We start from the raw sequence: 12785 nt of genomic DNA, 5'->3' as shown, positions 1-12785 counted from the left end.
TGTGCAACAGTATCAAAAGCCTTTCTAAGATCCAAATATATAATATCAAAGTTATTCCCTGCATCCAGTTCTTTTGTGACTACATCATAGTATCCAATCAAATTGGTCAGGCAAGACCTGCCCTTAACAAAACCATGCTGCGTCTGAGCTATAACTGAATTCTTGTCTAGATGATCCTGCAGTGCTTCTTTAACCAGTGCCTCCATTAATTTACCTGGAACAGAAGTTAAACTAACAGGTCTATAATTACTTGTGTCAGCCTTTGATGCTCCTTTGTGAATTGGGGTTACATTTGCACATCTCCAGTCTATGGGTACCTCCCCTGAGTCCAAAGAAGCTCTCATAATTATGGCTAGGGGATTGCATACTTCCTTTGCTGCCTCCTTTAATATAACTGGATAGATCCCATCCACCCCAGGTGCCTTTTTTATGTTTATCCTCAACAATCTCTCCTCCACTTTCCTCTCAGTTATTACAAAATCATCCAGCTCGCTGCCAATGTTTACTTTACCTACATCATTCTCCTTCCTGAATAACTCCTCATGCGTGAATGTAGATGCAAAATACTCGTTTTTTGTACCAACAATGAAATAGTCTACAAGATATAGACCTAAATGAATGTCAGATGAACTAATAAGACTCATGACAGAGAAGAAAAGTGCATGGGATACATATAAATTATCAGGCAACAGAGAGGGCTGATATGAATGGCAGATATAAACTAATCTGTAATCAAGTCACAAAGGAGTTTAGGCAAGCGAAAGCAGATTACAAGAAATCATTGGCAAAGGATACAAAGAAAGACAGTGAAGACTCTTTTACTCATGTAAACACTGTAAGGAAGGGTATAAATCAAACTGATCATGCTCAGGTTGCTGACAAAATGAATGGGCATTTTGCATCTACATTCACACATGTGGAATGCTTTAGGGAAGTGGTTGCCACATGTCTGTCAAACTCTAACAGGAAGTTAAATGATTTTGTAATATGTGAGAGGAAAGTGGAAGAGAAATCGTTGAAGTTAAACATAAGAAAGGCATCAAGGGTGGATGGGATTTATCCATTATATTAAGGGAGGCAGCAAAGGAAGTCAGCACACCCCTAGCCATAATTATGAAAGTACACTTGGATTCAAGGGAGGTCCCTGCAAGCTGGAGATGAGCAATTATATCCCCAATTCCAAAAGGGAAAATAATGGAGTTACTGGTTAAAGAAGTAATACGGGATCATCTAGACAAGACTGCAGTAATAATTCAGACACAGCATGGATTTGTTAAGGGGAGGTCTTGTTGAACCAATTTGATTGGATACTATGTGGTCACAGAGGAACTGGATGGAAAAAAATTATTTTGATATCATATACTTGGATTTCAGGAATGCTTTTGATACTACCACACATAAAAGACCACTGTACAAATAGGAGCAGTGTTCCATTAAGGGCAAAGTTACTGCTATGATTGAAGGGATGGTTGAGTAGGAGAAGAAAGAGTGTTAACTGATGGGCACTGCTCTTCATAGACTAATGTTATTAGTGGAATTTCCCAGCGTTCGACGTTGGTACATTGTCCTTTTCTGCATTTATCAATGATACTGAGGGAGGCATATCAAGCTAAATGTCCAAGTTTTCAGATGATACAAAGGTTGGCAGGGTAGTTAATGGCAGTAATGACAGTATGATACTGCAACAGGATCTAGAAAAGTCAGGCAGATTGGTAGAGAAATGGCAATTGAAGTGAAACATTGATAAATGCAAAGAATTGCATATTGGTAGCAGTAACCCTAGCATAATGTACCAACTGTATGGTACTGCACTCAGGGTAGTGGAAAATGAAGAAGCACTCGGGGTAGTGGAAAATGAAGAAGCACGGGGTAATTGTGCAGTCAGATATCAAGATCTCTGAGCAGTGCAGACAGGCTGCCAGGACTGCTCATTGGATTTTGTCAATGACATACAGGAGTTTTTATAGCCGGGACAAGGAGGTGATTATCACTTTGTATAAGGCAATGGTCAGGCCACATCTTGAGTACTGCATACAGGCCTGGATGCCTCATTTTAAGAAGGATATAAAGCTGCTTGAATGAGTACAGAGAAGGGCAATGAGATTGGCAAGTGAGACAAAAGGGTGTTCTTACCAATAAAGGCTTCAGTTCTACATGAAGCGTCTGGAGACTAGGCAAGGTGGTCTGAATGAGGTTTTTAAGGCTTTGAATGGATTGAACAAGCTGAATGCTGGTAGGATTCTTCCTTTTGTTCAGACTACACACAGCCATAAACTCAAATTGAAAAAAGATGATTGCAGAATAGCTGTATGGAAATTTGCCTTTAGCCAGCAGGTGGTTAATTGCCAGAACAAAACTTCCATCTGTTGTTGTTGTGGAAGTTGATAACTTAAATAAATTCAAGGAAGAACTCGATAAAACATAGAGGGAACGGATAGGTAAAATGGAAATTTTTTTTGGTTGATGTTGTATAAGTTTGCTTTCTTGCATCATTGTCCATTACTAATGTTAAATAATATAATTTTAAATAATATAGAGATTAAATAAAACTGACTACCATAAGCTAATTCTCCCTCTGAGAGGCAGAACAGTACAGAATCCTAAAAAAAAAAAGTGAAGGTGCAATTGCAACTTGGACATTATGTTTTAGGCTCATTGATTCATCCTAGTTGATAGTGAAATATACATTTTGTATTTTATTTTGTAACTTTCTTTACATTTTAGAGGATATTTACCTTACCCTAGCATGTGTTTTTATTTTCATCAGTTTTTCTTGGTAACATGGGAGCATCCAAGATTTGTTAATTACTAAGAGCAGTCAGGCCATGAATAAAAATTCAACAATTTGGAAATTTATGATAGGTGATGCTCCCCACCGAAGGGGTTAGTTCCTCCAAAACTTTCTCTTTTCTGTTATTTTTTCATCTTGGAGTGAGTGTCAATATTTGCTTTTTGGGATATGTGCACGAGTGTAGAGTTCTTGCAGTATTTGAGGATGCATTATGCTTTACCTTTTGTAGAATTATATATGTTATGCTTCTCTGGGTGAGTATAGAATTTTGCTGGTTAATTGAATTTAATCACTTTTTGTGTTATTTATTTTATATCTATTTAGTTATGGCTTGGTTGCAAATAGCAGTAGTGCATCACACAAGCACATTTGTTGCATAATAGTAATGTTCACACGTGGTATAAAAGAGTTAATTTAATTTGGTTAATTAGGTATTGTTTAATGAGACAATGTATAGCATTTCACTTTTAATTAACTTATTCAAAGGATATTTTATTCATTAAGTGATTCTCTCCAAGTACAACTATAATATTCTGCACTGTACTGCATTGTTTACAATACACAAAATGTGAATTTGTATGTTATATTGCTCATAATTTGGGAAGAGATATCAAAAATCCTTTAGTCTGACATCTGGCTTCAGTTCTACTAACTGCAAGACCTGGAGACTAGGCATCTGCGAAGAGATCTGACTAAGGTGTTTAAGGCTCTGAATGTATTCAGCAAGCTCAATGCTAATGGAATCCTTCCTCTTGCTTAGGCTACACACATTAGGGGCATAAATTCAAACCTGAGGAAGGATGGTTGCAGGGAGCTGTGTGGAAAAAATCTGCCTTCAGCTAGCATGTGGTCAGTTGTCAGAACAAACTCCTATATAGGAGTTTGTTTCAACAATTGACACAAACTGTTAGAAGAGATGGACAGGTGATATGGGAAGTGTAGGCTTTTTTATTTATTTTTTATTTTATTTTATTTTTTTTAATGCTGTATAAGCTTGCTGTCTTGCATCATTTGCCACTACTAATATAATACTAGAATTTCATAATTTTGAAAAAATTCTAACTTTCCTGTAACTTTAAAAGGAATCAATTGACACTACTTTCAAGCAATCCCTGTATATTTTAAAAAGTCTACATATTTTTAAAATTATAATAAATGTTATTCTTTTAAATATAATTAATAAACATCAAATCATGAAGTAAATATTTATATATGAATAAAATCTATTCCTCAAATTAAATTATTAGTAATTACTAACTTATATATATGGATATACTGCATATTTAATAAACATTATTAAGCACACCCAGGGTCCTGAGCTAGATATCATCATTCTTCTCTTTCTTGGTGATTCCCTTCTACTTCTCTCTCTCTCTCTCTCTCAGGGTAATTCAGAATCCCCCCCCCCTTTTTTTGGCTGGTGCAGCATAAGCCTCAGGCTTCCTTGCATCATATATCTAATAATAATAATAACTTGAATGGCTGGAAAAAATTTTGAAGAAAAGTATTCGGTAAATAAGACATAATAAAGGTGCAAAACTCAAATGTGCGTGCATATCATGAACAGTTTAAAGAGAAAAAATGTTCTTTAAATAAAAATATGGCTTAAACCGTGAAAAATACTTTCATTTAAATATTTATTTTTGAAAAAGAATTAATATTTCAATTTTTGATTGGAAAAAAAAAGTTGATATACCACCTATCTTTTGAAGAAAAGATATTAATTTAGATCTATATCTATATCCTAATTTTTAATTTGCTGCTTAATGTACGAGTATGGTTCTGGGTTTTTTATTATTTTGTTTATATACGGATGAATTTCTGAATAACACTGACAGCGATAAAAGAGAGTTTAAAAGAGCGATGTTGAAGAAAAAGTAAGTAGAAATAAAATCAAACCTGTGGAGGATGGTGTAAAAGCAATAATAATGTATACTTCACAAAGTGTATACAGACAATATGAATAAGACATATCAAGGTAAAATAATTGGACTGGATGACACTCGCAAGATGAATTCCCCCCCCCCCCTTGTGTATATTTTCACCCCTAAAGAGCCAGTGGGGGATCATAAAATTTTTGTCACAGTGTACATGTAAGAAAAGAAAATTATCCCTCATATATATATATCAAACTGTCCAGATTTTACCTCAATGTGTATGGAGTTCACCTGATTACTTGGATTATATTCTGTTGCCTACAATGAAAAAACAGAGTAAACAAAATACAATACACTACATCATAATGATGTTTATATAATACATTTATGTAATACAGGTGTTTATAAAATTTATTTCTTTGCTAAGATAACGTCCCTTTTATGAGATGGCTTCAATGTGTTTATATTTTAAAACACACTGTGCCTTATGATTTCTGTTGATTGCAGCATTAAAATCTTTCACAAAATGCAATAAGAAAAACCTCCTTGCTACATTAAAAAATTTTACACATACCTTACACTCTCTTCTTGACTAATGTTCTCTGGAACTACTGAAGAAGTCAGATGGCTTGCTGATGTTATGCAGTTTGATGTTTCTGGTGTGATATTTGCATGTGTTGCCTGAGATTTACCTACAAAATGAATTTATTTTATTTACTATTGAAACTACATATTTACCTTAAGTTTACTTCTTCAGACGGCAAAACATTAAATTCAAAAAATATAAGAAAAACTTATATGCACCAATGCTCGGAAGTCTAGCCCAATAAATGAAAAGCACATAGTTAAGAGGATTATTTAATTTTATAGAATGTTTGGTATAAAATGCTTAGACAACATTTATTTAAAAAATTATTTAATGTAGAATATGTATGTACTGAATTATACACATTCAGTACATTTTAAATTTTAAAAATATATAAAAAATCAAAACAAAACATTTTTAATAACAATAAATTTGACCTATTGCATATTAAAAAGGGAATAATAAAAATAATCAATCAGCAAACAATGCTTTATCTTAAATTTTCTACATAACGTTAGTATTTTACAAATATGGGTATATACAAATATACCAATTCAGTCAGCATCACCTTGTTGTTCAAGGAATTTCAGCCCTGTGCTTACTTCCAAACCATAAGTAGCATTTTCTCCACTGAAACAAATGAGTCACTCTGGTTCTCTTCATTTGCTTCAGGAGTTTGTTTGTAAAATTTGCTAGCATTATATAATTATCACTAGTTTCATAAGGTGGTTCTGAGTGGTTGATATCAAACTAATGTTCAATATCCATCTCTTGGAATTTTCACACAATTTACTGCAATGTGTTTGTTAACCATCATATAATACTGAAATATTTTCTTTGACAAACAGGTAAATTTCATTCAGCTAAACTTTAGCCCATGCCTCTGCAGTACAAAAACAGCATCGACTAAAGTCAGTGTCATTAAAAATTGCATAACTTTTGTTTTCTTCTATAAAGAAATGAAGAAAACACTTACAGCAGTGGCTCTTTAAATGGCAGCAGATAACAGAAATATCTGTTCATCATTCATTTAGTTTGATTTGATTTAGATTTTTATGGCATAAGGGCAACCCTTCCCCATCTCTTCCATCATGCAGTATGATTGTTAACTTTTGAGATTATGATGAACATCATGGTGAGAGCCAATCTTCCTTACATTTCAAGGGTACAGCTCTAAAACGGTGTTCGCAGGCTGGCCACTAGTTAGAATATCAGACCAAACCTATTAGTAACTCATTAGGAGGCTTCCAGATCAGCTAGTATATAATCGTGCTACCTCTACTCTGCCAGATAGTGACTGGAGGGAGTCCAAGTAGTGTGTATGTGGGGGCATTGTCAAGGCCACGTTATGTCAAGGATCTGGGTATATTCTTACCATGTGTACACCATATCCAAAAATTTCATTACTTCATACAGCATGTCCCACCCACTTTTTCTTACTATTGAATACACCATGAATTGTCAAACTAATAGAGTAAGCTTATCTGTGAAAAGATCTAAACCTCCCAAACACTTGTTAGCATTAGAATTAGCATTAGTAGAGGCATATGATGCAAGAAAGCAAGCTTATTCAGCATCAGCCAAAAAAAAAAAAAAAAAAAAACACACACCACTCCCATTTCACCCCTCCGTTTGTTCGAAATACCTGTCCAGTTGAGCTTTAAATTTGTTTAGGCTATCAACTTCAACAACAAGTGATGGAAGTCGGTTCCAATAACCAACCACCCGCTGGCCAAAGGCAAATTTCCGCACATCTATCCGACATCCGTCCTTCCTAAATTTGAATTTATGCCCTATGAGGTGATTATTCTGAGCAGGATGAAGAATCCCATTGGCATTGAGCATGCTCAAACCATTCAAAGCCTTATACACCTCTATCAGATCACCTCGCCGGTGCCTGGTCTCCAGACTCTATAATTTGCAAAACTTAAGCCTTTCTTCGTAAGAGCAACCCTTTGTTCCATTCATTAATCTTGTTGCCCTTCTCTGTACCCGTTCCAGCAGCTCTACATCCTTCTGGAAATGAGGCCTCCAGACCTGTATACAGTACTCAAGATGTGGCCTAACCATTGCCTTATACAAGGGAATAATCACCTCCTTATCCCTGCTAGAAAAATTCCTGTATATCATTGACAAGACACCATGAGCTACTCTTGCAGCTCGTCTGAACTGCTCAGAGAACTTCATATCTGCCTGCACAATTACCCCCAGGTCCTTTTCATTCTCCACCACTGTCAGTGTAGTACCGCAGAGTTGATACGTTGCTCTGGGGTTACTGTTTCCCATATGTAGTACTTTACATTTGTCAATGTTAAACTTCATTTGCCACCTCTCAGCCCATCTGTTCAACCTTTCCAGATCCTGTTGCAGCAGCATAGCGTCAGTAGTGTCCTTAACAACCCTGCCAACCTTTGTATCATCTGAAAACTTGGACATTAAACTTGATATCCCATCATCAATATCATTCATAAACACCGAAAACAACAACAGACCCAACACTGAACCCTGAGGAACTCCACTAATAACATTAGTCCACGTTGAGCAGTGTCCATTGATTACCACTCTCTGTCTTCTGCCACTCAACCATCCCCTTATCCATAGCAGCAATTTGCCTCCAATGCCACACTGCTCCAATTTGTGCAGCAGTCTTCCATGTGCAACAGTATCAAAAGCCTTTCTAAGATCCAAATATATAATATCAAAGTTATTCCCTGCATCCAGTTCTTTTGTGACTACATCATAGTATCCAATCAAATTGGTCAGGCAAGACCTGCCCTTAACAAAACCATGCTGCGTCTGAGCTATAACTGAATTCTTGTCTAGATGATCCTGCAGTGCTTCTTTAACCAGTGCCTCCCTTAATTTACCTGGAAAAGAAGTTAAACTAACAGGTCTATAATTATTTGTGTCAGCCTTTGATCCTCCTTTGTGAATTGGGGTTACATTTGCACATCTCCAGTCTATGGGTACCTCCCCTGAGTCCAAAAAAGCTCTCATAATTGTGGCTAGGGGTTTGCTTACTTCCTTTGCTGCCTCCTTTAATATAATTGGATAGATCCCATCCACCCCAGGTGCTTTTTTTTATGTTTATCCTCAACAATCTCTCCTCCACTTTCCTCTCAGTTATTACAAAATCATCCAGCTCACTGCCAATGTTTACTTTACCTACATCATTCTCCTTCCTGTATAACTCCTCATGCGTGAATGTAGACGCAAAATACTCGTTTAGATTGTTAGCCACCTGAGCAGGATCCTCAACTGTTGAACCATCAATATCCAGTGGACCAATCTGATTCATCCCTTTCCTTCTTGAGTTTAAATAGGTAAAGAACTCTTTTCTATTTTTCTTTGCATCCTTTGCCAAGGATTTTTCGTAGTCTGCCTTTGCCTGCCTAATCTCCTTTGTGACTCGGTTACAGACCAACTTATATCTATCATAGGCTTCCATGTCACCCATTAATTTGTATGTATCCCATGCATTTTTCTTCTCTGCCACATGTCTCATTAGTTCATCTGACAACCATTTAGGCCTAAACCTTGAACAATATTTCTTAGTTGGTATGTAAAACCTGGTAGCCTCCAAGATTAGTTGCTTGAATGCTTCCCATTTTGAGTTTGCTGTTGGTAACATCATCAGTTGGTCCCACTGTATAGAATTTAAATACTGTCTCAGACCATCATAGTCACCTTTACGAAAACAAAAACCCTTCCCTTTACCTCTGATGGTAGTTACCTCCTTGAGTAAATCCCACTTCAACACACTGTGATCACTGCCACCTAGTGGTTCATTTATCTGCAGATTCTTAATGCATGAAGAATCACTACTGATAATCAGATCAAGAGTATTGCTCCCTCTTGTTGCCTCACGAACATGCTGATGTAGAAAGCAATCATCCAATAAATCCACAAAAGCCTTGCTAGTGTGCGAGTGACCAATCCACAAATTCCAGTTAATATCTGGGAAATTAAAATCCCCCATTATAAGACTCTCTGATTTACTGGCCCACTCTATTTCCCTGTACAATATCTTATTATACTCATCAGAGTCATTAGGCCTATAGCACACTCCTACTCTCAATTTTGATTTCCCTATGCTTATGTCACACCAAACTGACTCGACACTGCCCTGTCCATCGATGTCGACTGGCTTCACTTCCTTGGACTTTATGTGTTTCTTAACTAATAGCATAACCCCTCCTCCCCTCCTGTCCTGTCTATCCTTTCTATACACATTGTATTCCCCAAATTCCAGTTCCGCATTCCTTATATCTGTGTGACACCACGTCTCTGATATCCCAACATTATCTGCCTTTGATGTTTTGAGCAATACCTCAAATTCATCAAATTTATTTACCAAAAACTCCTAGCAATGGTGTACACGCAGGTATACATGCACCTGTTTCTATTCTTAGCTACCCTAACACAACCCATGTTTTTACTTGTACTGCAATGGCTCCCAGCAGTCTCTGAAATATCCTGCATCTTGTTTTTCAGGCTTCTGCTCATTTCAATAGAAGCAGTGCAAGAATCACTTCCACCTCTGCCAGTGGCTACTGTTAATCTATTAGTCCTTGTATCCCTCCCAACTAGCAGTTTTCCAACCCACCTAACACTGCCTCGACAGCATCAGCAAAAATTCTTGCACCCTTTCTATTTAAGTGTATCCCATCCCCGTAGAAACACTCTCCTGTTAACAAGTACAGTCCAGGCTGAAAAAAATTCTACCCCCTTGAGCCTTGCACAATCCCTCCAGGGCTGAATTGATCGACAAGGCTCTCATCATATACGCCCTCCTATCGTGTCTGGGTAGAATTGCAGACACTTTCAAATTCAACCCTAATTCACGGCTTTTTTTCAACAGTGACCTGTACTTGCTAAGTAATTCCGCTGGTCTCCTACTCTTAATATCATTAGTGCCAACGTGTACAACTATATCACCTTTTGTGCCCTTAAAAGATGATATCCGCTCTACGTCATCAACCTTTGCCCCTGGCAGACATACCCTGGTCCTATTCCACCTATCCTTTTTACAAAGCATGTTCCCCGTTTCCCTGACAATAGAGTCACCAACAACTACTAGTTCCTGTGGGACCAGCGCATTCTGCCTAGGGGGCTGCCTCTGTGTTGCCTGATGACCAAGTGCAAGCTCTGGCGTTGATGTGGGCAGCTGAGAGCTTGATGGGCCCCTCAATTTATTTCCTTCGAGGGCATCCACCCTGTCCTTCAAGCTCTCATAAAGGCCCATAACAACGCTGAGTTGTCGCCTGATTTCCTTGCACTCCTTACACGTGCACACACAAAGACATCCCTCTTGGCAGTATTATGTCCCGTACCCGACTGCTCCGCAAACATCAAGCAAACAGTGCATTTTAAAAGACTGTGATTCAGAGGGCAACTGCCCCCCTCAGTTCTCCCCTGAACCACAGCACTCCCATTAGCTTGAGCCTTTTGCTTTGCTGCTCTGGTCTGAGTCATGATTCCGATTTATTTAATAAAATTTCAAAACAAAATTAATTCCTTAAGTTATATCCCAAAACAGTTATAACGCTATATTTATTTTTTCGGTATCTAGTGTTTTCTACGAGTTCCCTTTATACAACTTCCGTATCACGTGTACCACTACAGTTATGTATTAATTATTTGTTACGACCAAGTCGTTTTATATATATATATATATATATATATATATATATATATATAGTTTATAAATGAGCCATTTACTTAACAGCTCATTTTTAAATGTCCACTTGCAGAGAGTGGGGAAAAATATTAAAAAAACATTTTAAAAGGTTTGACTTATCCAAGTTTTTGATTGTAGTAATCAGATGGCAAGAGTTTGACTTCTGTTCCTTGAAAGATCTTGGCTTCTTAGTCAGTGAGAAGGGTTTTATAGATAGGTACAATCTATTCAAATTGTTGCCTCTTCAACAACAGCTATGAATTTCAATATTAACATTATGAAATAAAGAAAAATATAGTGAAACTAAGTGCCTAAAACTGAATCCAAATAAAAGTATAAAAAAAAGGTAAAAATGATATAAAATAAATATTCTTTATTACACACTTGGAGGAGATGAGTATAAATCAAATAATGATAATCCATGATGGAAATATGCCACAGGTTTTACAAAAACAGCAAATTAGGTAATGTATGCACTGAAGTAGATTTCAGGCACACTCGATTTTCAAATAACATACCTAAAACCTTTTATATATTGTACTCAAGAAATGTTTAATATCACCACATTATATTCATGACATGTTGGGTAGCCATGGGGAGAGATTTGTAGGTTTTTTTTTTTTTTTTTTTTTTTTTTGTGGTGGGAGGCAGGTGCACAGAGGATATGACATGATATTTGGTACTAAAGTCTAGAAGAATCTTACAAATCCTAAAATTTTGAAAATGTTAGGACAAAGTAATGAGTAAATGTGAGAAAGAGAGAGAGAGAGAGAGAGAGAGGGGGGCATCATCCTCTTAAGATGTGTATACACAAGAATGAATAGGAAGAAACCTTGTCCATATATGATAATGTGACAGATGAAAAATAACAGACATATTACAGTTGCTGAAAGGGTGAAAGTGGATTGGCAGCATGGATTGAGCATCACATTCAAGCATTCCTTAGGTAAGGAGAAGTCTAAGAGATTTTGAAGAAGTTTGGAGGAAGAGCAGATGTGAGAGATCAGCAGTCATCGGGCAGCATTTACCTTCCCTGGCTTCAAAAAATAAAATTAGTAATTCTGACAAGTATAGGGCTGCCATAATACATTCACAGGTCACTAGAAAAGTAAAAGTGTCACTATAAACTGTAGGGTGGCCAACTATCTTGTTCCCTTTGACAATCTGAATCACCTTTGGAAGTGAATAATTACTGAAAAACATGTGAGCACTTAATGCTAAAGAAGAAACTTGGAAGCCAGTTTCAATCAACAACCAAAGAAACCCAACAGTTCTTGGGATGTTGATACATCTTTAGAGTGAGTCATCAGAAAGTCATATGGTAATGTAAGCAGTTGTTTCTTTATCACAAAACCTACACAGTCTAGACAGAGTTCTTAAAGAGGTATTAGTAAAAAGAATATTTAACGTCAGTGATTCACAGAAAATAGTGTATGCAGAGAAGCTTATTAGTTGTGTATTAGTTGTGTATGCTTGACAGTTGTGTAACTGTCTGCTAATATTGAAAATATTAGCAGTTACACAACTGTGACTAATAAAAATTATTGAAGAAATTTTATCAATGAAAACAAGGAAATCATAATTTAGCACTGATTATGTGAGAAAGCAATAAAAATAATATCATATTTCTTTAAATGAAAAATAATAAAATATTTCATAAAATTTTAAGAAAGGCAAATCAAATTCAATATAAAAGTTTATATATGCATATGTAATTGTTAATTGTTAAATTACAAATAATGCTGCAAATTAATAAATTCCTAATAAAACTGTCTAGCTCTACAGTTATATGCTGCTCAACATTTCACGAAGAATTTTGATGAATATTCAGGGCAATAAATATGAAGCAAT

The 12785-nt window shown here is 36.3% G+C and overlaps 1 protein-coding gene across 4 annotated transcripts in view; it reads right to left on the bottom strand.

Moving 5' to 3' along the window:
- LOC150076433 (uncharacterized) overlaps nucleotides 1–12785 on the bottom strand; it is an 840218-nt gene that overhangs the window by 399237 nt on the left and 428196 nt on the right. For all 4 annotated transcript variants that reach the window (XM_090388172.1, XM_090388173.1, XM_090388175.1 and 1 more), the window contains exon 8: nucleotides 5243–5360. In XM_090388172.1, the coding sequence (XP_090244298.1) occupies nucleotides 5243–5360 (118 nt within the window). The remainder of the gene's footprint in view (nucleotides 1–5242; nucleotides 5361–12785) is intronic.

This window comes from Mastigoproctus giganteus, chromosome 13 (genome assembly GCF_048544385.1).
Source record: "Mastigoproctus giganteus isolate SK-2022 chromosome 13, ASM4854438v1, whole genome shotgun sequence".
NCBI classification, from domain to species: Eukaryota; Metazoa; Arthropoda; class Arachnida; order Uropygi; family Thelyphonidae; genus Mastigoproctus; species Mastigoproctus giganteus.
Note: the sequence above shows the minus strand (reverse complement) of the source record. Positions and strands in the feature narration are given on the sequence as shown.